Consider the following 27,498-nt stretch of genomic DNA (forward strand, 5'->3'; position numbering starts at 1 on the left):
GTCATATTTCTGATTTTTTACTCTCAACAAATGCTTGATTAACAATATGGGTAGGATCCAATTTCAGCTTAGTAAATTACTATTAATAAAATCTGTTTTTATACTGCAAAGACAATCCTTAAAGAATTGTGATTGTCTAAAGATAAAACAAAAGTTTTAATTTTGAAAATAGGGGAAGAAATTAATGGAAACACAAAAAAACAGAAGAATAGGTCAATTAATGATACTATAAGCAAATACTGATTATAATCATTCAAATGTTCCGGGAATTTCTGGAATTGTATTTAATTAGCTGCTATTTGGAAGAGTTTTTCAGAATTAACTAACTTCACATTTTTTTTCTCAAAAGTCGATTGAAAAAGCGCTTCCTCGTTATTTGGCTCAATCATTTCTGCTTAAGCATTCTTTTCTCTCTGGTTTTTATTTTTCCCAATTTATAAAATACTCTTTACCCTGCTTTACCATTATTACACTCTCCTTGCTTTGTGCTTTATAACTGTATGTTTATGTTCTATCAATATTTATGTAATATTGATAATTTTCAAACTGGTTTGATAAAAATAAAGCTTTTTATGCAAGAAGCAGAAAGCACATGGGATTTTTCTCAAATGAAAAGAAGCATCTAGGTTATTCAGCACAAGCTAAAATATCTGTCATTGGACTGCAGAATCACAATGAACTACTACATAAGTCCTAACTAAACTATGAATCTTTTTTCTTTCTTCCCACCCATGTTCTTTGTTGAATCCATTTGGAAAGAAAGAGCTAATGAAAACTTCACTAAAATAAATGTAATTAAAGTCTAGAAATTTTTGCTATTTTATTAAATATAATTAATATAATTATAAATAAATAGATGAAATGCTGAGATGGGAAAATAAGAAAGGAAGAGAGAGGGAAAAAAGAAGAAATTTTTTACTAATGATAGACTTCTGGCCTAATCAGAGGAAAATAAGGTATATTAAAGTATTTCAGTTGTCTTTAGCTATTTTCTAGGAAAGTTTAAGCAATAGCATATCACTTGATCTCAAACGCTCTCTTTCATAATCAACAATTATGGATTACAAAAGAAGTGAAAATAGTGTACTGGTTAAGAGTTAAACTGCTGTGGTCAGTCAACTGGAATTAGAAGCCTAGCTCTGCCATTTACCAGCTCTATGATCACAAGTCTAAATACCTTCACCTGTATAAATTTTATTTATCCTTAATAAAAGTACCTATATTTCATAAGCTTGAGTGGCAGAGAGATTCCAAAAGGAGCCGAGAGATCACTCTGGTGGGCACTCTTACACACAATTTAGACAACCCTTTTTAGGTTCTAAAGAATTGGGGTAGCTGGTGGTGGACACCTGAAACTATCAAACTACAACCCAGAACCCATGAATCTCAAAGACAATTGTATAAAAATGTAGCTTATGAGGGGTGACAATGGGATTGGGAAAGCCATAAGAACCAAACTCCCCTTTGTCTAGTTTATGGATGGATGAGTAGAAAAATAGGGGAAGGAAACAAACAGACAAAGGTACCCAGTGTTCTTTTTTACTTCAATTGCTCTTTTTCACTTTAATTATTATTCTTGTTATTTGTGTGTGTGTGCTAATGAAGGTGTCAGGGATTGATTTAGGTGATGAATGTACAACTATGTAATGGTACTGTGAACAATCGAATGTACAATTTGTTTTGTAAGACTGCGTGGTATGTGAATATATCTCAATAAAATGAAGATTAAAAAATAAAAAAAAAGTACCTATATTTCAGAATGTTATTATGAAGATTAAATAAGGTAATATATGTCAACTGCTTGGCAAAATTTCTCATACTTTGAAAATTTATTTAAAATGTTAGATGCTTATTATTATTATATCCACTGTAAGGAAAGCATTTTGTTCATGCCCCATACAAACCTGATCATCATAACATTACTTAAAACTCTTCACTGGCTTCCCACTGCCTTTAGAATTAACTCCAAACTCTTTAACATAATTTATGTGGCTCTTCTAGAATCATCTTTCAACATTACTCCTCTTCTACACTGAAGCAAGCCCCAGTGGATTTTATTTCCTCAAATAACCATACCAACTTGCTTGCCTCCAAGCCTTTCCAATATGAAGTTGCTTTTTTATGGAACATTCTTCCCTCTCCTCCTTCCTTTGATGAGTAAACATCACTTCTTCAGAGAGCCCATCCCTGACACAATGACTAGTCTAAATCAACTGGCTAAATGTTCATGGAGACACCTGCTGGATGCCTATTTTCCAGAATTTCTAATAAAATTCTGGTGTTATTCACATGAAAATGTTCCCATGTTCCACAGAACCAAACCAACTGATCCAATAAACAATTGAGTGCTTAACATATGCTATGTCCTGTCTAGTGCTTGGGATATATCTGAACAAAAAGACAGAGATCCCTACCCTTGTGGAGTTTATATTCTAGGTAAAAGGTGGTAGTGAATAAACAATAAAAATAACAGATAAAAATATTTTATTAGGTTAGATAGTGACAGGTATTATGAACAAAAAAAGCAAAGCAGGAAAAAGAGAATATTGGGGGGAAACTACTTGGGAACACTGTTGTATAAGGATGAAATACTCGCAACTAGAGGAGCTTTCTTGCAGACAGACTGTTATCGAGACTGAAAACAAAAGTCAGTATAGGCATACCTCTTTCACTGCACTTTGCTTAATCGCACTTTATAGAAATTGTGTTTTTTTACAAATTGAAGGGTTGTAGCAATCCTGCATCAAGCAAGTCTACTGGCTCTATTTTCCCAAAAGCATGTGCTCACTTCATCTTTGTGTGTCACATTTTAAGATACATACATTGTGTTTCTAGACATAATGCTATTGCACACTTAGTAAACTACAGTATAGTGTAAACATAACTTATATGCACTGGGAAACCAAAAATTCAAGTTACTCTCTTTATTGTGATACTCACTTTATTGCAGTGGTCTGGAACCAAACCCATAATATCTCCGAAGTATGCCTGTATACTAAAACTGGCCTGGGGAAGAAAAAAAAAGGCCTAGGTCTGCTTCTTCCAAACCACTTGTTATTTTAGCATTTAGTGTCCTCATAAATTATGCCAGGGGTTGACAAAGTACAACCTCTAGGTCAAATCTAGCCTGCTGCCCATTTTTGTAAAAAAAAAAATTTACTGAAACATAGCCATGCCCATTCATTTAGTATTATATATTGTTGTTTTCATGGTGTAAGTGTCGAGCTGAGTACTGCAATAGGAACTATATGGCTTGGAAAGCCTAAAATATTTACCATCCAGACCTTTACAAAAAAGTTTGCTGAACCCTGGTTTAAGCTACTTAGTTATGTCTTGTTACATATAACCCAAAATATCCTACTTGATTCAGTGTTTCCATAGCTCCTTTCACTTTCACTATTGAAACATTCACCTGATTTCACTGTAATTACTTGCATTTCTCCCTTCTACATACACTTATTTTTCCACTTGTAAAAGAGCTTCAAATAGGACTGTCACTAACATTATGTCCCTATTATCTAACACAGAGCAAGACAAATAGAAGGCATTTAAATAGTGCTGACTGAACAAATTAACAAATAAATGACTGACCATATCTGATCAATAATCAATAAACATTTATTAACATCTAACATGTACAGTAGGTGCTCTGAGTGGCACAAAAGAGTATTAGACACAGTCTCTGCTTTCAAATGGCTTAGAAGTCAGGTTGAAGAAATAAAACATGTAAGCTTTTAAAAAAAATAATAAATTTTTTTCTGGAACAAAGCAGGGGGTATATGTGCACACATAAAAATAAATACCACCATAGTAAATGTATACACTTGGCCATTTTAGACCATACCATGGAGAAGACTAAAGCAAGAATGTGTAGGTCCCCAACACTCATCAGGGAAGAGGGTATCTAAAACACCACCACCCTGTAACTACAATCCAGTAAAACCAGGGAGATGTCTAAATCAGACTACCTACAGCTCTCCGGCACCAGTCTCCCGAACACTTTAACTGACACTTTTTTTATATGTAAGAATAGTATATTAATCAATATATTTTCCTTGTATTTACAATAACTGACACCTCTTGCTCTGCCCCTATTTGATGCCTGTGTTGGGATTTAAGAACTAATAACAAATATAGCACTAGTACCTTGTGAACTTGGATTCCATGAGTCAGTCTAGTTGATTGCAACCAATCTGAGTGATGAGTCTAACCTGGAAAGCTGGTCTAGACCTTCAAGATTAATGTTACATTATGAGCACCTTTCCTGAAACCATCTGACCTCCCCATTTTAATCACACCCTCATTTTTCTAACCTTTAACGTCCTCCAAATGTTTTATGTAATGTGAATTTCATACAATAGCATCTAAGTATTATTCTAAAAAAATAAAACTTATTGATGTGGAAAACAAAAATCTAATGATCAGTAAAAGTCACTAGTCATACTCCTCACAGCATTATAATATCTAAAGACTATAGAGCAATAGGAAAAAAAAAAAAAAAAAGAAGCAGGCAGTTAGTTGATTGATATAATTTATTCATCCTCTTAATCCATATTTCTAATCTCAGAACAAAACTTTGAATACTCCCTTAAACCTATCAACCTCCTGACTTCTTTTACAAAAGATTTCTCCCATAATCTCCCTGATCCTCACTCTACTCTACCTACTGTAGCTACCTCTGCCTCCCTAAGCTAGTAGCAAAGTATCCAGCCCCTACAGCGTCTCCTATATCACTCAATAACCCTTAAAATTAGAAAAGCATATAACTCAGAATTTTGCAGGAACACAACTGCTCAATGTACATTTGGGGTTGTGAAGTGAACAGGAGAAACAAAGTCACATAATAATATTATCCTCTTCTAAACACCACAATTTTAATATTTCAAAGAATACCTAAAATGCAACAATCTAGACAGTTTTATATAACAGCAGTGTAAATCTGGAAATAAAAAATAAACACACAGCCAACTGTGAAAAAGAAAAGGATGAAGGAAGAGCTCCATATCCTTGAAAATACTTAATAATCCCATGATCCTGGAAAGCTCTTCAATTTAACACAGAAAAATGATACACTACACATTTTTGTACTGAAGGATTACAGTAAACATATTCACACTGAGTGTTGAAAGACTGACAAGAGATGATAAATTCTAAGATATTCTACTTCATAGAAATCAGAACGCCAATTTTAAGTAAAACAAACAATAAACTGGAAATGTAAGCTGCTAAACAAGGTTTCCTTTTATTTTAACGCCTTCTAATTTGATAAACAGTTATGAATAAGTCTTGACCTCCAAATGGACAGAAATAGAATTACTGGCTCAGTAACATCAATTTTAGAAAAAATAAATTCTGGGTCTCATATTCAAGTACACACACCAACACACACACACAGACCCTGAAGCTGACTAAGTTCTCATTCTATATAGAAACAGAACTAACCACTAGTAAATCACAGGGTTCCCTCCCTATGTTTCACCTTTATCCTTTTCCCCTAACAGCATAAGCTAATAAATATATTTAATCATTAAGTAGCCTTCAGATTTTAAATTCACATTCATGAAAAAAAGGAACTAGAATGTAGAAATTTTCTAAAGAATTGTGTAAATTTTCCTTTACTTACACATCACACTTTGGCACTGCTATTTACTGTTGTTTCTAAGATTTGTTATATCAGTATTAAATGAAAATAGAAATGGAAAGGTACCACAATAAAACTCTTGAGATAATGACTTCAATTTATCCTTCTTGTTTCTCTACTAGATTCTCCCCTTTTTCCTATCTTCTTCCACTCTTTCAGCAATAATTGGTCATAAGGCAGGAATAAGAACAACATCAGAGAACAAAAATTTAGTTTGAATATTTCCATGGAATCACTGACTCATGATTGCTTAAATTTTTCTCCAACTTACCCACGTTTGACATAGTGCAATTCCTTGTCCTTCCCTTTATCCTTCTCCTTTTCTCTTTTCTCCTTATCTCGGGCTTTACGTCTTTCTCTATCCCGAGACCGACTACGGGTTCTTCTATGACTGGACCTTTCACTGCTTTGGCTATGGGAACGTGGACAAGGTCTTGACCTGGACCTAAAGTAAGCAGATTTGATTAAATAAAATAAGTGCATATGCTGCATTATAGAATGTAAATAACTTTGAAATTTTTCTGAAAGAAAATAATTCCTTAGTTTTGTTATAGATTCAGAAATTAAATCACTGTGCGAAGTAAGCATCTAAATATGTCTTTATGAATAAGTGCTCTTAGTAAAAATGACACATGAAGAAATATATACTGCCAACTCTGCAGGAAATTCAGAAAGAGTTTTCAGTTGAAAGTCTTAATCTAAACAAGTCTTGATTACTCAAGACTCCTCACATAAAATCTAAAAGTATCTAATCAAATCCCCAAAGATAGGATCTTCCTTATTCCAACAACTTGTTTCCACATCTATTCATCCTTATTTCTAATTGTTCCAATGAAACTATTACTACACTCTACTCTAATCCAGCTAGTATTGCATTACAAGGCAGGACACACTATGTACTAAAAAGTAAAAATTACAGATACTAGCATATAGTATATAGTATGGCCAAGAAAGCTCCTACCAGACTGGCAATCCTACAAGTAACAACAAAAAGCAGGCAGATTCTGTAGGGACATCAACACTTAGAATAAAGGAAAAAGCAAGGAGAAACTTTCCCAATTTCTCAGCGTCTATCCTGAGGACAGCAAAAATCCCACAGAAAACCTGTAAGCTTTCTCGCCTGAAGAAAAAACAAAAAAACAGAAGACAGACTTGGAGAAACCACAAAAATGGGAAAATGAAATGGGAATCACAGATAAGTGAGGGAGTGGCCAAAAATTACATACATAAACTCTGCATAATTCTATGGTTGTCAAAAGTCACATATGAAAGGCAGACTCCAAACAGCTAAGGATAAAAGAATTGAACTGGAATTTCAACTGCCACCATAAAGACAGATGTTTCCAATTTGAATTAAACCAAGTTTAATACCCAACTAAAACAAACAGAAAAGAAACAAAAAGAAAATCAAAATTCTTCAGGGGGAAAATGGTTAATAAAAATTACAAAAGGAACAAAAAATATATAAAAGCAGATCGCCCCAAAGTGCCAGGACCTCTTGCCTCTTGCCTCTATCCTCTTGCAAGAGTACCCTCATGTCCTTCTGCAAGTGTACTTAATAGATTTTCTGCCTGCCTACTCAATCTGTGCTGTGCCCTTGAATTCATTCTCACAGCATGGCCAAGAACCCAGGAACCCAATCCTGCAACATATTTTGGCAAGCCAGCCAGGAAACACTTCTCTTCGACCATCTGGACTGAGAAAATGGAAATGTCAACAGTCAATATAAGCTAAAAGATAGGGAAGCAAAGCCCTCCAATGGGACTCTCAATTACAATACCATCCTCCAGTATAAGACAGGGAAAAGGTCAGAGATTCTTTATTCCCAGATGTTTATAACTCTCTATCAAGACAAGGACCTGAGAAGGACTTGTTGCTTATGTTTTGCCCATGTATGATCCCCTTTTAAGCAGAGAGGGCAGGCCAACCTCTGGAATAAGGACCATACAGTCAACTGTTTGCTAGAAGGCATGAGAAAATGCACCACAAAGCCAGTTAATTATAATAAGCTAAGGGAGATCGCTCAGGGGAAAGAAGAAAATCCAGCCCTCTTCCAGAATAGGTTAATGGAAGCCCTAAGGAAATATACTAATGTAAGCTCAGACTCCAGGAAGGTCAGATTTTTGCTGGGAACCCATTTCATCAGCCAGTCTGCCCCTGATATTTGGAGAAAGCTGCAAAGACTCTCCATGGGCCCACAAAGTCCCACTAATGACCCATAAGAAACAGCTTTTTCTGTCTTTAACAATCGTGACATGTTCACGGGGGAGGAGAAGGCAAAGAGGAGGTAAGCAGAAGACCTGAAAACAGGCTCAGCTTATTGCAGTCACTGTTAAAAGTGCCCTGTACCCTCAAGCCACCTGAATCATGGCTCCAAGACTCAAGGGCCTTGTTTCAACTGTGGGCCAGAGGGCGACTGGCAGAGAGAGTGCCAGAAAACTCAAGACAACGTTTGGCATCAGAACACACAGGGGTCTTGCCCCAAGTGCCACCAACATGGGCATTGGGCCAGGAAATGCACTTTCTCCTGAAGCGGGGGCGGGGGGGGGGGGTGCAGAACAGCCCCTTGAGCCCTGCTCATGGCAAGTGAAGAAGACTGAGAGTGCCCAAAGCCACGTATCACTCCACCAACTTCACATCTGACCATCAACCTAGGGGAGCCTCAGGTGACATGAGATTTGGAAGGTAAGATTATTAGTTTCTTAATTAATACCAGAGCCAATTACTCTGTCCTGAACAGCCACTATGGACCTACCTCTACTTGGACTTGCCTAATTATGGAAGTTAGCAGTAAAGTCAAAACTAGAACCTTCACTACCACTCTCCTTTGTAGGATTGAGGACATTCCAGTGTCCCATCCCTTTCTCTTTGTCCCTGAATGCTCCATCCCCCTTCTAAGGAGGGGTCTTCTTCACTCCCTGGGGGCCAATGAAGACCCCCTTGCTTGCCCCATGGCCCCTACTAGATCAAGGCCTCTCAGCATCCCAAAGGAGATCCTTGAGCAAGTAAACACGTCCATGTAGGATAAAGTCATCCCGGCGTGAGCCCACTGAGTATCCCCTGTCTACATTCAAGTTCTCAGTCCTAGATCTTAAAAATGCGTTTTTTTAATCCCTCTTCACCCTGACTCTAAATATCTATTTGCTTTTGGAAGGCAGGGACTTAATAATAAGATTCCTGCCCTGCTCACTTAGACAGTACTGCCCCAAGGGTTTCAAAATAGTACCCATGTCTTTAAGAATGCCTTAGCAGCAGACCTTACTGATCTCCAACTGCCTCAGAGCACACTGTGCAATATGTTAATTTTGTAAACTAGCATATTCCTAGAAAGAAAGTGAATTTTGTTTGTAGTCATCACTGACTACAAGCCCTGAATGGATATGGAAAGTTGTGGAGAGTCTTAAGACAGTAGGTTTTGTTTGTAGTCACTGCTGACCACAAGCCCTGAATAGATACAAAAAGAGTGTTTATGAAAATACATTCTGTCTGTTGTAATCAATGCTGCTCTATTAATCATCTGGGTACTCTGTTTAAATGTTTATGTTGACCTTATTCTTTATTTCACAAGACAAGGCTTCTCACTGTTAAAGGAAAGCAGTTTCAAAGAATTTGTTCTTTCACCTTGTAAAAGTGAGGTGCTAAAATAGTTAAACATATTACATAAGACGTGTTTAAGAAGTATTACAATAATTTAAAAAGATTTTCTATCTAAGTCTTGCCCCTATGAAACTTATTTCTGTAATAGAAAAGCTAGGCCTACTTATAATTAATGCCTAAGAATCAGCCCCAGAGAACCTCTTTCGTTGTTCAGATACAGTCTCTCTCTAAACCAAACTCTACAACAAACTCACTACCTTTACCCCTACATGGGACATGACTTCCAGGGGTGTAAATCTCCCTAACAACGTGAAACATTACTCCAAGGATGAGACTGGCCCATGCATTGTAGGATTAGTTGACCATAAAAAGGAAATTGTTTCAGTGACTAAGAAATTTCAAATACAGTCCAGAAGTCATTCCAGAAGTTACTCTTATGCCAAATATTCAGCGAAATATTGTGAACTGCCACAGTATGCCAAGCCCCAGCCAACAGTGTTCCGGAAAACTCTAAAGAATACCCTGAGCTCCCTCTCATTCCTGCTTCTGTTCAGACAGTGTATACTACAATTCCTCACCCAATTTCTTCCAGATATTAAAAACCGTTCACAACGACCGCCTCATTGCCAGAAGTGATGCTCCCATTCTCCACACTTAACCAGCCACCTCAATAACACAGCCAGAGACTTCTATGCTCCCACAAGTAGGGCCTGCAACCCACTGACAGCTTGAAGCAGATACAGAAGACAGACCCTCAGCCCAAATTCCCTTAAGATTAGGGAGAGCTAGAACTCTCTGAGGGGGTAGTTGAGGCAGGGTTAGAATTAGGGTGGTGGCTGTCTGATGAGCAAAGGGCAAATTCAAAGAAGTGGTCAGGCCGCAAGGAGAAAGATATCATATCTCTGGGAAGAACAGCAATAAATAGCATTTGGGGCCAATGGACCCCACCTAAGTGAGTCATCCATGATCAAACATTAACAAAAGAGGAAGAAGGGGAGAGTAGTAAAATAGTTAATAAAAATTACAAAAGGAAAAAAAATCTATAAAAGCAGATTACCCCAAAGTGCTGGGGCCTCTCACCTCTTTCTTCTTGCGAGTACCCTCATGCCCTTCTGCATATGTACTTAATAAATTTTCTGCCTGTCTACTTAAAGAAAAAAAAAATTCTTAGCGTAACATGGCACAATTCAGAGTCTCCACAATGTGACATTCATCGTGTTGGGAATAAAATTTAAAATTACTAGACATACAAAGAAACAGGAAAAATGTAATCAGTTCTCACGAGAAAAGACAGTCCATAGAGAATAATCCTGAGATGACACAGATTTGGTAACAAGCAGACAAAGATTTTAAAGTCATAATTAGAACTATCCTTGTAAGAAATATAAAGATAGGAGAGATCAAGAGAAACCTAGAAAATGAAAAAAAAAAAAAAAACCAAAAACTGAAATTCTGTAACAGCAAAATACAATGTCTGACATATAAATCTTCCCAAATGAGATTAACAACAGATTGGTGTTAGAGGAAAGAAATAGTGTACTTATAAATAGATCATAAAAATTATCCAGTTTGAAGAACAAAGTAAAAAAAAGACTGATGATAAGAAAAGAAAAACAGAGCCTCAAGGATGTATGTGACGATATTAAAAAGTCTAACGTGTTTATTTAAAACCCAAAAGGCAAGGAGACAGAACGAGATAGAAAACAACACTTTTAAAAAGTAATACTGGCAGGGACTTCCAGAGATGATGGCTGAAGAGGAAGCTCCGGGACTCAGTCCTACCACCAAAACAGCTATTAAACAGGCAGGAACTGTTTGAAACAACCATTTTGAAACTCCAGAGGCCATGAAAACACTGTACAGAGCCCAGGGAAGACCGAGAGAAAAAGGCTGATTATTACAGCAAAGAACAATAAATTGCTCTCCCTGTATCGCAGTTGCTGGTCACCATCCCTCACTCTCACAGCAGGCCACTATGGGGCGCAGCCCCTGGCTAGCTCACTGGTGACAGAAAGGGATACAGAAATCCTCTTCCCCAAGAACATGGGGAGACACAGCCAATCACTTATCACAACTTTTGATTAGTGAATTCAGATCTGCGGGGGCCTGGCTCTGCAGGCACCTTTTGTTTCAACCCTCCCCAGACAAAGGGAATGTGAGCCACTGTTTCAACTAACCTAAAAAAAGTCAGCAGGAGCCATTGTTTCAACCCTCAATGGACAGGGGCAAAGGCGATGGGATATTTAAAAACACAGAGCCTCCTCAGGGTTTCAGGAGACAGTTAGCTGAAGGGCTGTGTTGCTGGGCAGGCCAGGAAAGCTCAACTGTGGGGAGCCATAGAAGAAGCTCTTGCCACCTTTCCTGATCCCCTCCCCAGGGTACTTTGGAGCCAGTCTGTAACCCTTTCATGGGTCCTAGGCCCTCTGTGGGCTGGGAAAGGTTGACTTGGGGAAGTCTTCTCCAGGATGCTCCTCCTCCCAGAATTTGCCCTCCAGGCAACAGCTGCTTGAGGCAATGAAAGGAGTGTGAAAAACTACATAGGCAGACAGTCTAGCACAAAGGCCTGCCAGCATCAAACACCTGGGAGAGGGAGGTCTGTCTTCTGGGAACCAGGACAACCAGGAGAACTATAAAACAATTAACAAGCAAAAGCTGAGGACAAAACAGAAGCCCAGAAAGACAGAAAATACCCTGCACACTGCATTCGCCTTGGGCAGATCTTCCCGATGGGAGGGGTGAAGCTCAAGAAACTCAGTCTCACCACCAGCTGTTTACAAAATGAAGGACCAGAGGAAGGAAACAGGAAATGATGGCCCATCCAAAGGAAGAGGATAAAGATACAGAAAACACCAACAAAGAAGATGAGAGTGCGGACATACCAACAAAGCCTTTTAAAAATGATCTTAAAAATGATCAAGAGATGGAGGAAAATTCAGAGAAAGAATTACAGGATATCAGGAAAACAATGAATGAGCAATATGAGAGATAAGTAAAGAGACACAATTTTATAAAGGAACCAAACAGAACTATCGGATTTAAAGACTGAAATTAAAAATTCTAAAGAGGGTTTAGAAAGCAGATTGTAGCTGACAGAAAAAAAAAAAAAAAATCAGCGAACATGAAGACAAGAAATTTGAAATAAATCAAGATTTGAAAAGAAAGAGAAAATAAATATTAAAAGCAAAAATACCCTAAGACACTTCTGGGACATCATCAAGCACACCAATATATGCATTATGGGAGTCCTGGAAAGAGAAGAAAGAAAGAAAGGGTAAGAAGGAATATTCAAAGAAATAATCACAAAGAACTTCCCAAAGTTAGCAAAAGACATGAATATGCACATTCAGGAAGCTCAGAGAACACCAAACAGGATAAAGATGAAGAAAAATACACCTCGTCATATACTGATCACACTACCAAATGCAAATGATCAGAGTTCTGAAAGCTACAAGAGAAAAGTAACATGCTACATACAAGGGAGTCCCAACTAGAATGAGTGCAAATTTCTCATTAAAAAGCATGGAGGCAAGAAAGCAGTCGAATGAAATATTTAAAGTGCTGAAAGACAACACTTGCCAGCCAAGAATTTTATATCCAGTGAGACCCTCTTTCAAAAGTAAGGGGGAGATTAAGACATTCTCAGATAAACAAAAGCTGAGGGAGATCATCACCACTAGACCAGCCATAAGAGCAATGTTAAGGGAGTTATTCAGACTGAAAGGAAAGGACATTACACCATGGTTCGAAGCAGCATAAAGAAATAAAGACCTGCAGTAAACAAAGACCTGGATAATTTAAATGCTAGTATTACTGTATTGTACTGTTTCCTATGTAACTCCACCTCTTACTTCCTATAGGTGCTAAAATACAAATACATAAAAAGTAATGATGAATCTCTGGTTTGCATATAAAACATTAAAAGTGGTTAATGAATATAAAAGAATGGTGGAGGGACAGAAGGGCAAAGGAAAAGTATTGTGCATGTTAATGACCTTAAATTGGTATCAAGGACAAGACAGACAAGACTGATAAATATGTGGGATGTTAAATTTAACCCCATAGTAACCACAAAGAGAATAGATGGAAAATATATTCAGATAGAAATGAGAAGGCACTCAATATGGTAAAACACACAAAAAATCAAATAAATATAAAAGTACATATTAACAGAAGTGAGGGACAAAAGAGTATAAGATCTACAACAGATACATAACCAAATGGCAGGAAAAAAGTACTGTTTTATCAGCAGTGACTTTAAATGTAAATGAATTAAACTCTGCAGTCAAAAGGCAGAGATTGTCAGAATGAATTAAAAAAAAAGCATGCTGTATGCAAGAGATTCACCTTAAATTCAAGGATACAAGGAGGTTGAGGGTAAAAGGATGGAAAAAATATATACCATGCAAGTACTAACCAAAAGAGAGCTGGGATGGCTATATTAACATCAGATAAAAATGGACTAAGTTGAAAGCTATCATGAGGGACAAAGACAGTCATTATATACTGATAAACAGGTCAATTCAACAAGAAGTAACAATTATATATGCACCTCATCACAGAGCCCCAAATTATATGAAGCAAATACTGACAGATTTTAAGGGACAAGTTGACAGTTCTACATTAATAGTTGGAGACTTTAACATACCACTCTCAATAAAAGATATAACATCTAGTCAGAAGATCACTACAGAAGTACAGGACTGCCATGATACAATAAACCAACTAGAACTAATCCACATATATAGAACACTGCTCCCAACGAAAACAGAATACATCTTCTTCTTGAATGCGTGTGGATCATTCTCCAGGATAGACTACATATATCACAAAGTCAGTCACAATAAATTCAAAAATATTAAAATCAAACAATGTATCTTCTCTGACCACAATGGAATGAAGATAGAAATCAATAACAGAGGATAAATGGAAAACTCACAAGTACGTGGAAATTAAACAACACACTCTTAAACAACCAACAGGTTAAAGAGAAAATCAGAAGCGAAATTAGGAAATGGTTTCTTATACTTTACACCCAAAACATAAACAAAAGAAAAAAATAGATAAATCGTACCTCATCAAAATTAAAAACTTGTGGTCTTCAAAAGACTTTATCATGAAAGTAAAATGACAACCTACACAATGGGAGAAAATATTTGGAAACTACATATCTGATAAAGGTTTAAAATACAGACTATATAAAGAAACCTTCAACTTAACAAAAAAACACAAACAACCCAATTAAAAAATGGACAAAAGACATCTCTCCAAAAAAAGATACATAAATGGTTAAAAAGCACAAGAAAAATGTTCAATATCATTAGCCATCAGGGAAATGCAAATCAAAAGCACAATGAGATATCATTTCACACCCATTAGAATGGCTGCTATTAAAAAATACAGAAAATAAGTGGTGGAGAGAAAGTGGAGAAATAGGAACACGCATTCATTGTTGGTGGCAATGTAAAATGGTGCAGCTGCTGTGGAACAGTTTGCCAAGAGTCCTTCACCCTATGAACAGATAAATAAAATGTGGTACAGACATACAATGAAACATTATTCAGCTGTAAATAGGAATGAAGTTCTGATACATGCAACAACATGAATGAATCTTGAAGACATCATGTTGAGTGAAACAAGCCAGGCATAAAAGGACAAATATTGTATGATCTCACTGATTTCAAACAATTAGAATAAGCAAACTCACAGAGTCAGAATCTAGATTATTAATTGCCAGAGGATGGGGCAGGGATATGGAGTGGGAAGTTTAGGCTTAAAATGTACAGGGTTCCTATTTGGAATGATGAAAATGTTTAGGTAATGGATGGTGGTGATGGTAGCCCAACATTGTGAACACATTTAACAGCACTGAAATATATATATGAATATGATTAAAAGGGGTATTGTTAGATTATATATTTAATAGCAGAATAATTTTTTTTTAAATCCATGGAACTACTCTACACTAACAGTGAACCCTTAGTTAAACCAGGGACTTCAATTAATAGTATAATTGTAAGAATGTGCTATCATCAATTGTGGCAAATGTTCCACACCAATGCAAGGCATTGGTGGTGAGGTGGTGTATGGGAATCCTGTATTTTATGCATGATTGTTCTGTAAACCCACAGCTCTCTTACCAAAAAAAAAAAAAAAAAAAATTAGTAAATTAGTAGTGGCCAAAAGTTCCAAAAGTTTATCAAATGTAGTAAAAGAAATAAATTTACAAATTTTTAGAAGTTCAGCAAACCTCACATAGAATAAATAAGAGCATCATGACTAAATATACCATAGTCAAATTCATGAACACAAAAGATGAAGAGGAAATCTTGAAAGTATTCAGAGAGAAACAATATATTACATACAGTAAAGCAATGACACAAATTACTACTTTCTTCTCACCAGCAACAAGTGCAGACAGAAGACAATGGAACAAAATTCTTAACATGCCGATAGAAAAAAAAAAGTCAACCCAGAATTTTATATCCAGCAAAAATATTCTTCAAGAAAGAAATATAGACATTTTTCAGTTAAAGAAAATATTAAAAACATTCACCAACAATAGACATGCATTACAATAAATGCTAATGAGAGTTCTTCAAATTAAAGAGAAATTATAAAAGATGGAAATTTGGTTCTTTAGAAAGGACTAAAGACTATCAGAAATTATGATAAAAGACTATTTTATTTCTCTTAATTTATTTCAAATACATATAAATACTTAAAGTAAGAAAAGCAATATATATTTAGGACTTAAAATGAATATAGACATAATACATATAACCTCTATAATGTAAGGTAAATGGACCTACATGGATTGTAAGATTTCTACATTTTACATGAAGTGGTGTAATAGTAACTCAAAGTAGACTGAAGTGTTAGATTGTTTATTGTAATACTTAGCACAACAACTTAAAGAAAAAAGAGAAAGGAAAAAGAAATGCAAAGAGGTATAGCTAAAAAGCCAGTAGATTGAACATTTTGGATAGACTGTATAGTATGTGAATAAAACTGTGGCTGAAAAGAAAAGGGGAGGTGGGGGAATACTTTAAAAATATTTGTTAATCCAAAGAGAATGTGGAAAGGATGTTCAACGTAACAAAAACCAGGAGGCAAACAAAAAAGTAAGTAATAAAATACTAGACTTAAATCCAGTCATACCAGTAAGTACATTAAATATGAAGGGACTATATATTTTAATTGAAAAACACAGCTTGTCTAAGTGAATTAAAAAGCACCCCAGTAGCCTTGATTCTTGGAGACAATTGTATAACTACGTAGCTTACACAGTGTGACCATGTGACTGTGAAAACCTTGGGGCTCACACTCCCTTTATCCAGTATGTGGACAGATGAGTAGAAAAATGGGGACAAAAATTAAATGAAAAATGGGGGGAGGGGGTGTTTTAGGTGTTTTTGTTTTTTACTTTTATTTTTATTCTTATTTTTGTATTTTTGATTAATGAAAATGTTCATTAATGTGGTGATGAATGCACAAGTATATGATGGTACTATGAACAACTGATTGTATGCTGGATGATTGTATGATATGTGAATATATCTCAATAAAACTGAATTTTAAAAAAAGAGAAAGCTCACAGAGAGAGGGCTCAGAGAAGCTGAGAGAGACATTTTGAAGAGAAGCTAAGATATGTAATCCAGAGAAGCAAGAAGGACCCACAGTAGCTGAGAGAGAAGCTGAGAAAACCATTTTAGAGAGAAGCTAAAATATGTAATCTGGAGTTTGCCTCCAGGAGAAGTTTAGAGAGAAGCTAAAACAGAAGCCCAAAGACATTTTGGAGAAAGCCACAGAAACCAGAAACTAAACCTGGGAGAGAACTAGCAGACTCTGGCCATGTGCCTTCCCATGTGACAGAGGAACCCCAGACGCAATCAGCCATTCTTCAGAGGAGGTATCATCTTGTAGATGTCTTAATTGGGATATTTTCATGGCCTTAGAACTGTAAATTTGTGAACGAATAAACTCCCATTGTAAAAGCCAAAAAAAAAAAAAAACCTCACAACTATATGCTGTCTATAAAGAGATGTACCTAATAGAGAAAATGGCAGGGTGAAAGTAAATGGTGGAAAACAGATTTATCACACAAACAGTAAGCACAAGGAAGGCTAGAGTGAATATATTTATATCAGATAAACTAAACTTCAGAAACAAAGAGTATTACCCAAATAAAAACTGATAACTTTATAATAAAGGGGTCAACTCCTAGGAAGAAATTAGGCAGAATATGTGTATGACCACGATGGAATAAAATTAGAACCAATAACCATACAACATCTAGGAAGATCCCAAATGTATGGAAATTAATCACTTCTAAATAATCCATGGGACAAATAAAAAATAACAAGGGAAGTTAGAAAGTATTTCCAACTGAATGATAATGGAAATGGGAATTTATGGGCTGCTGCGAAAACAATGTTTACAGGGAAATTTATATCTTTAAATTTATATTAGAAAAGAAAAAAAGTCTAAAATCAATGATTAAAGGTTCCAATTTAAGAAGTTAGAAAAAGAAGAGCAAAGTAAACCCAAAGTAGGTAGAAAGACGGGAATGTTAAAAAGCAAAAATTTTTCAACAAAATAGCAATAGAGAAAATAAACAAAGCCAAATTCTGGTTCTTTCAGAATATCAAAGAAATTAATAAATCCCTAGCTAGTAACCAAGCAAAAAATAAATGCACATACACAAATTATCAAAGAATAAAGAATGTAATGACAGAAAGATCACATGAACTATCCCTGGATACTTGGGCTATAGTCTTAAAGATAATGCCATGGGTTTCAGTGGCAGTAATATCTGCCCTCTTCCATCCCTATGTTGTACACTCAATGAATGAACAACACAATTTTGTCATAAGACCACAAACTTTTTTAAAAAGTCATGATTTTGAGGAGTTAACAATATTTATTGCTAGAAATGCCAGCATGGATTACACTGTTTTATTGTCCTATTTACAAAAAAATTTCCATCATTTTATTTATAATAAGTTTCTTCTGAGAGACAAGCAATCAAGGGATGTGCTAGTCTGAATGCATGAGTAAAATATGAATCTGAAGCATATGAAATATGTTTCCCATATACCATAGCTAATCCAGTAAAGAGCAGCATTCTGATCTTGACAGACCTTTAAATTTTTAAGGCTGGCCTAATGATCACTCAGATTTTTAAAATAAAATGATAAAGAAAAAAACCAATGTACGTTCCACAGCTAATCCTCAGCTGCCAAATACAAGACCTCCAGTGGTTTGTTATTAATAGAAAGACTGTATCACTTACTATCCAAGCCTTTTATAAAAGGGGACATTTTTTGAGAGTCAAGTGGGGAGAGGTCTATAAAATCAGGACAACAGGCCTAAATGGGGACTGTCCCAAAGAAATCAGAAAGTATGATCACTCTACCTATCACAACCATAGCAAAGTTTGATACCACAATCAGCTACTAACTTCCCTACAGTCCCATCCTTCTTTTCCCATCTTGACTTCCTCCCAACTTACCCAATTCATTAAGCAAACTCAATTGTCTCCAAATCCATCTCATACTTTTCCCAAACACAAAGACTCCACTAGAGAAATCACATCTGCCTGCCATTCTCCAAACACGTCTTGCTCATTATTCACCCTATGTCTTCATACAAGAAATCCAGACATTTCAGGACTATTTTCCAACAATGTGGCTAGTGTGGCTTAATGAACTGTGATAGCAATAGTAAATCTATAAATTAAGTCACCCATGAAGTCAAATTTGAAGAAATGAAGTTTTTAAATATCCCAGCATACAATATACTCTACTGGGCATTTTTCTCCCAATTCATTATTGGTCATTATTTTAATCTTCATATTGTAGAAGAAAAATCTTGCTTATGGGCTGCAAGTGGCCAAAAGAGACTCAGGAGAGAAAGGATGGGGAAAAAACAGCAAATTCTAAAACACGGGTAGAACAACATTATTAAAGGCCGTTAAAAAAGGTCCATAATATCAAGCACGGATGTAAATGAATTAAGCTACTGACTTTTTATAATTTTGAATAAAACTCACATACTAGACATATGAACAGCCCCATTTACTTTAATAAGTAAGATTAGTTGAATATTTGAAGGATCAAGAAGAAAGTAACAGATCAAAGTAGAGATTTCCCACCCTGACCAGACAGGCAAAAGGAAAAAAAAAAAAAGTCAAAGAAACTATACTAAAATTTAAGATGTTAAATAAATAACTTTTCTGAAAGCCAATCTGGAAATATATAATTATAAGCAAAGAAACATTTGATAAAAAATGTGGCACTCTAGAATACACAATATATAAGCAGTAAATGGACAGGAAGATGTCCTATTATACCAGATAAATGCTTTCAATATCTACAGAATAGGAAGAATCACCATAACCTCTCTATGTAAAATGAATTACTGCCCTCAAAAACCAATTTGTCATGTTCCTTAATTGGTTATTAAGTTCCAAACACATGTAATCAAAACAAATACCTTAATATTTCATCTTTAAAAAAATAATAACCTCAAATACTCTCTTAGGTGGAGTCCTACAAATTAAAACACCACTTACCATAATATAAAACTGTGATTAAAATTGAATGAAATAATTAAACATTGAATAAACTAACACAGAGTCCATCTCAGGAAGACATTTTGAACTTGGGTATCCAATTACAACCCCTACCAAAATCTAACTGAAACTATAACAAGTGAAATTTTTTAAAAATAATCTACAGTCTGGGAAAAGATGCACTTTGAAAAAAAAAGATACCCCTTGGTGACTTGGTAGTCAAAGAAAACTAGAAAGCAAGAAGCTAAAGTTAGGGCTCTACAAAAACAAGAACACATCAAAGGATCTGAAAAAATATGCAGCTTTCCCCATAAAATTCCTATTTACTAAAGAAACTCACATCATGTACTAATAGAAGAGGACATTTAATAAACCTTATAAGCTACCCAAAACCATTAGCCCATCCATAGATCTGCCTGTTATCACTGATCTAGGAAAATCCTACATATTTTATTATGAACAGAAAAATGAATCCAACATCCAGAGAAAACAACTATAAGAAAAGAAAGTGAGATTCAAAATTTTTCAGGTGATGCAAATACAACCACAAAAAACTATGAAGCAAAAGAGACTAAAACAACACTCCCACATGAATGAAATATAAAGAAGCACAACAGAAATTCAGAACAGAAATGGACAAACAACAGGAAATATAAAATGACTGCTACCTGATTTTAGGAAAGAAATAAAAGAAAATAATCATCTCAGAATAGATACCAAAATACAAGGTACTCAAAGAAGAATATGACTGAGCATATAATAAGAGATACAGAGGATAGTGAGGAAAATAGCCAAGAGAAAGAAAATAAAACTAAACAAAAGTAGTAGAAAGGATCAAAGAAACTAATAGAAGGAAGAGGCAGATAATGCGTGTCCAACCTAAACTGAGGCTCTGGAAGGAGAAAAAAATCAAGGGACTATAAATAGTATTAGAATCATAATCCAAAAGCACTTTTGGAACTAAAAGAATCTACATGTAGAAAGGATCCATTGTTGGGTATCTGGGATAATGAACTGACAACAGTCAACTCTGACATGTACCTTTACTGCACTTTAAAAGAAAAAAAATAATACTCTCATCAAGTCACTAACAAAGAAAGAAAGTCAAATTGGCATCAGTATGGCTTTGAGTTTCCTTAAGAATGTGTTCACAATGTTACATCTGGCCAATCTATCCTTACAGTATGAAAGCAGTGAACAAAAAGGGAATAAAAGTACTGATTATATGTTAGACTCTAATAAATCAAGGACAAGCTACTTCTAAGTTAAAGTAAAACTAACAAGGTAATAGATAGTAAGAAAACAAAAATAATAAAATTAATCCAAAGAAGTCAAGAAAGTAGAAAAAAGGGAAAAACTGGATGGGACAAATAGAAAACAGTGTAAGATCGTAGACTTAAATCCAAGTATATCAGTAATCAGTAATCAGTAAACACAATGGACTAAATACTGCAACTGAAAGAAACAGATTGTCAGACTGAAAAAAAAAAGATAGCTTTCAAAATGAATACCTTAAATACTAAAGCAAAGAAAGGCTGAAAGTAAAAGAAAAAGATATCCTGAAGCACTAACAAAAGAAAAATTATGAACCTATACCATTATCAAAGCAGACTTCAAAGTAAGAAATATTTCTAGAAATAGAGAAAATTTATAATAAGGTCAAACCCAAAAGATATGTAACAGTCATGAATTTGAATATGCTTAATAAGTTTCAAAACATATAAAGCAAAACTCACAGAAAGTAAAAAATAGACAAATCCACAATCACGATTTTTCAGTAGGCTCTCTCGGTGACTGACAAAATAAGCAGGTTTAAAAAGGAAGAAAAAAAAGTAAAAAATATACAAGATTTCAACAAATGATTAAATTTACCTAATTAACAACAATGTATCTGGAATATTTCCTAAAATAAACCATACAACTAATCTCAACACATTGCAAAGATGTAAAGTGTTCAGATTATGTTCTCTGACAGTGAAATCAAGCAAGTCAACAATAAACAAAAGACAACTAGAAACTTCTCCCAAATGTCTGGAAATTAAGTATTATATTTCTATATAACCCATGGGAAAAAAGAAATCACAAGTATTTTTTAAATATTTGAACTGAATGAAAACTAAAATATGGCACAGCAAAAATACATAGGATATGGCTAAAGCCCAGCTTAGAGGAACATTTATAGCATCAAATATATATATTAGGAAAGCATAAAAGCTGAAAATAAGTTATCTACGCATCTCAAGGAATTAGAAACAGAACAGAAAATTAAATTCAAAGAAGGTGAAAGTAAAGAAAGAAAGAAAGCAAAAATTAATGCAACAGATGATCAAGAAAGACAAAAGTAAATTATTTGAAAAGATTAATAAAGTTGATAAACCACTGGTAGAAATGATAAAGAAAAATAGAAAAATCACAAATAAAATAATCAATATTGGAGTTACATGGCCTTTTGCACATAAAGGGTCATAGGCTATGAGAATAACCCTCCCACCTTAAACAACTAAAAAAGCAGACAAAATGTATGAAACAATTGTTTCAGACATTGGACAACAGGCAGTACAGGACTGTGATCCTCAATAAAGAAACAAAGGGAGCCCTAAAACTGCCCTAACTTCCTGCCTTAAGAAAGTTTTCAGGCCAGAGAGCAGAGATATGGAACCAGAACAGAGCTAATTTTGCTGACTTAAGGAGACCAAAGATGACCTTCATCGAGGCCAAGGTGGCTAGAATTTGCAAGGCATTGTACCAAAGAGGAAGTTCAACAGAGGGACCAAGAGATCTGCTGTGGAGGTCCCTTCCATTTCCTGATGAGTACTGATCTGTGAAGGTGGGAGGTGAAATTCCATGAGACCAGGGAAAACTACAGCACAACAGAAGGCAATAGAATTCCTAATGATCATACAGGGGAATAAATATGTTTCCACCAATTAGAATGGAGATCCTTAGAACATAAGGCTGGCAAAGAGTCCTCAGAAGAGTCAGTTAACTAATAGCCTTGGTGGAGGTTGCTCTGGACCCATCCTAATTAAAGTTTACAAGCAAAGCTTTGGGACTGGCAAAATACTGCTATGTGATGAAGTTAGATCATGGTGTACATGAGCGTTCATCATACTTTTCTCTCTGCTTTAATGAATTTTGAAAAGTTCCATGGAAAGATTTAAAAAATTGTTTGAAATTTCATTTATAAGGCTGTCATTTCAAACGGACCATGACAATTATGATGGTTAGTTTTTTAGTCCAACACACAGAAGCCTACATACCTCAAGCCTTGTACCAAAAGACTATTTCAAATATACCTACCACCACTGACAATACTGTTTCTTTGAGGAAATACATACATTTTGAATTTTAACAAAGACAAATTAAGTGGGTTAATATTCTTCAGCTTTGGTCACTTACTGACCCTACACCTGCCTTAATGAAATCACCTCTTTAGATCAGTTAAGTTGCCAAATGTTCTAAACTACTGAACCAAGGGCAACTGGCCTTACAAAGGGCAGGCACTAAAGCTTTCCATGGTTGCTGCAGATCAAGTTTTTGTAAACAGGGATTGCTTGTATATTTCTGATACAGTAATTCCTTACTTACAGTGCCCCAACTGAAATAATATTTCTTATCAAAATGCCAGTTATATTCACTTGTACTTACATCAGCTTTACAACTGAGTTATCAGAATTCAAAGCTGGTATATGAAAGCCAGTCTCTCATTTACTGTAGTAGTTAATGCTCTAAAATAAGCAGAATAATTTGTTTTATTATACCTCTTATTTAGCAATATTATAAAATGCAATATTGTCCCCTATTATTACTACTAAGGATCTTCTGTATGCTAAGAAGCATGCTAGTTATAGTCATGTACTTTATCTCATTTAATTCTCAGGAGTATGTAGACAAATAGCTGTTATTATCATCTCCTTCTTAATTTGTTTTTACTTCTGCTTTGAGAAAACTGAACTCTGAGGAGTTCAGAGGTCACAGAGCCAATGAGTGATAAGAGCTGAAATCTGAACCCAGTCTGTCCACATCCTTTCAACTATAGCACACTGCCATTAAGAGCTGATTGTAGACTCATTTTCAAATAAAATCTATAAAGCCAAGAGAAAATAAGTATCTACATATTCATTTCTTAAATATTTTATCAAAGATTTAATCCTACTTATTACATGCAGATCCAGTCAACTAAATATCTTTGTATTATTATCATGTCAATCTTTCAAATTCCCAATTATCATCCCCAGACCCCCATTTTTAAAAGAAAATATTAAAAAGTAGAGTTGGGAAAAGAAAAAAAGGAAAAAGAGAAATGCAGACTGCCACCACCCCCCTCCCTGCCCAAAAAAGCGTATAACCCACCCACTATGCCAAAGGTTAAGTCATTTAGTCAAGTTCAAAGATCTTCAAAGACTTCTTAGATCCAGATAAGTCCATATGTTACCAAAATTCTGAGAAAAAAATTATTACTTTCCAATCTGCTTCTTATGTTTAAGATACAGAACACACAGATGCTTGGCATCACTCATCAGTCTTCCTAAATTTTCACACCAGAGATCATCAAGGTCCACCAGTAATTTTCCTATCTAAAAATTCTATAAATGTCTTTATTCCATCAGTGCCTGGTTCACTTGTTAAATCTGAAAGTAACCATAAAAGACCATTCAGTTACTGTGCAATAAGTGTTAATTTGCTAATTTCTTCACAGGTAATCAATTAAAATATAAAATATTGGATAAAATTAGTTGCACTAAATTTAACAGCTGTTCCATAAGTATAATTAGTTTCACAAGGGCCATATGTATTCTGAACAGAGACAGAGTTGAAACAAATAGACAGATTTTAAACAAGTTTGAGAAAATCTGCATTTAATTAGCAGGTGGGCACTACAACTGCATAACGTTTTTATACATTTATATTTATGAAGTGACAGAAGATCTAAAGGCTTTTTAAAATGGCGTTTATTGTTTGAAAGGGAACTGTTTTGCTGCATGCTAAAGTGATTTAAATCCTTATAGCTCTGCTTTGAAAAAAATCATAAATGGTGAAAGAAAACATGTGGAAAACTGTAAAACTAGAAAGAATTTGCGACAAAAAACAGACACACATACCATAACTAAAAGGAAACTACACTTAATTAAATGTACACTACATCTGGAATATCAACCTAATAAAATGTGAAACTATTAATTTTCATTGTTCTAAAGGAAATGAGGTCAGTGTCATTTAATAATTCCTCCAATTACATTGGACTAACTCATTGGACTGCATGTTCTGGATACCATCTAATTTTAAATGCTATATTCTTTACAATATCCTTAAGTTAAACTTTTAAATAAAGGCATTTAAATTACAAAGGAGTAAAAGAGTAAAATCAGCAAATGAAATGCTGGTAGCAACCAGCATTGTATTTTAAACCTACTTTTGGATGAGGTTTTCCATGGATGCCCATAATAAGAATGAATGCACACTTAGTAAGCTCTTATTAGCACTAAAATCATCACTTTAAATAAAGGAATAGAATATATCATTTTAAAAAATCAAAATGATGTTTTTCCTTGACCAATAATTTCATTAGTAAGCTATGTTTATCAATTTCAAAATGTAAAAAAATAAAAAATACTTTTTCAAAGGCAAAATGCTTCAAGGAATCCTAAATTAACAGAGTAATAATAATAATTTTGGGGAGGAGAAAAACAATTTTCCAAAATAAAGTAGAAGGATGAAGCAAATGCCTGTAGTGTCTTAATGCGTTAGGGAGAAGTAAGGCAGGGAATACTTATCAACTAAGTAAACCAGTAATTAAAAGTTTACTGTTTCTTCACCTAGCTTAATAAGTATGTACCTTTCACACTTAGGTATCAAAGACGCTGAAGTTCAAAATTTCTTTCAATAATAAGGCACATACATAGGCACAAATAAATTTAAATTATTAAAGATTAGTTGATTATGATATTCGAACTTTAGAAATAAAGAAAATTTCAACTTAACATGATTTCTAATGTGCAAAACCTAAATCTGTGCATGATAATTTTAAGTATTCATGGAATGCTTGCATCAAAAAATATTTTAAAATAACAAACATAACTGCAAAAGCAAACTCTGATAACTTTGTTTTATAATCAACAATAATTACTTCATACTCAAAAATAAGACAGAGATCATGCCCCCACCCCAAAAAACTAGTCTCCCTTTAAAAGATTATTTCCTTGATCATAAAATAAACTAAATTAAACAAAATCTTAACATCCCTTAATTACAGCAAACTGTAATTATAAAGCTGAAAGAAAAACTTCAGGCACTAAACAGCTCAGTTTTTAGTTATTTATCAACGTTTTAAGAAAGCCCTCAAGTAATGTACTCTAAGTCTTCATTCAATGCAACTAAGTAAAATAAAACTTAAATGGACAAACCAAATAGTTGTACAAATCAGACTGCATTCTGTTGCCTTCAAGTAAGGTTTTTAATTTCCTTGTTTTTTGCTGCTCTTACAAATCTGTGGACAAGTTCTGAACTGTTTATGTCAATATTTTAATTGCCCAAACAAAGGTTTAATGGTAATAAAAAAATCAGACTACGCAAGAAGTCTAGTGCATGAAATTGTGGCTTATCTCAATGGCCACATTTTATTAAAAAAAAAAAAAAACTCATGTACACTCAGCGTTATTGTATATTGTATTGTACTGTATACTCTGTAATAGAAGAAAGAATACGTGGAATCAGGGTTAATGCTACCTTCTTGATTTGGTGTATTTTTAAAAGTCCTAACTTTTTTCATAAACTGCACAACTAGAAACAGATTTTTAAAGGCAACAGAGTTTGTATCTTTTAAGGTTTTGCTCCACAAAAAAGAGGAAACAAAGGCAAGGTAGCAATGTTATGAATATTTTAAATAGCTAACTGAAAATTCAAAAATCATACTTTCTCCTATTTCTTTCCTGGATCTTTACCCGTACATTTCTGTAGTGACTTAATCAAGGTATTCTCAAATTTAAGTTCAAGAGCCAATGTAAACAATTGATTTTATACTATTGGAAATATATCAACAAGTAAAGAAAGTAAACCCCACCACAAGAGCACCTAGCAAGTGCGGATTTTTATGAACAAAAAAAGAGCAAAACAAAATCTTTTGGCTCATATTCAAACTTACAAATTATCATTTTACCTTTTACTTTCATTCAACTGCTTCCCCCCCCTCCCAGGGGTCCTTTCTAAAAAGAAATGCTCTATATAATCATGTCTAACTATTTTCAGATGATAGTTTCCTTTTTAAACAAGGAGAGCAAAAACATAACTACCTAACTAAATTGATTTAATGATGAATAGCCCATAAGTTAACTAGAAGATCAACTTACACAGACAATACAAAGATATTCCTTTTTAAAAAACCATCCCTCATTTCTCTCTTCACTATTGATTAAATAAGGGAAGAAAAGGTTACATTTTAAAAGACTCTGCAAGTATCATTTTACTTGAACTTGGTATTGAAGACAAAATGAAGATAAGAAAAGAATATTAAAACCCTAAGCAGTTTATTCTACTGAAAAGTATGAAAAATCCCTCAAATTAACACACGATAATCAATCAATTGTATATCATCAAATGTAACAAATGGATAATTAAATAGAAAGTAAGTTTATTTACCCATTAACTGACAACTTTTTCTACAGTAATAACTGGATTTGGACTTCCTTTT

At 34.6% G+C, this 27,498-nt stretch overlaps 1 protein-coding gene across 1 annotated transcript in view; it reads right to left on the bottom strand.

Annotated features, from left to right (window-relative positions):
* The window catches only part of RSRC1 (arginine and serine rich coiled-coil 1), a 511,688-nt gene that overhangs the window by 341,790 nt on the left and 142,400 nt on the right, over positions 1-27,498 (bottom strand). The window contains exon 4 of the mRNA XM_037823719.1: positions 5,913-6,086. Within this exon, the coding sequence (XP_037679647.1) occupies positions 5,913-6,086 (174 nt within the window). The remainder of the gene's footprint in view (positions 1-5,912; positions 6,087-27,498) is intronic.

Source organism: Choloepus didactylus, chromosome 1 (assembly GCF_015220235.1).
Source record: "Choloepus didactylus isolate mChoDid1 chromosome 1, mChoDid1.pri, whole genome shotgun sequence".
Classification (NCBI taxonomy): Eukaryota; Metazoa; Chordata; class Mammalia; order Pilosa; family Megalonychidae; genus Choloepus; species Choloepus didactylus.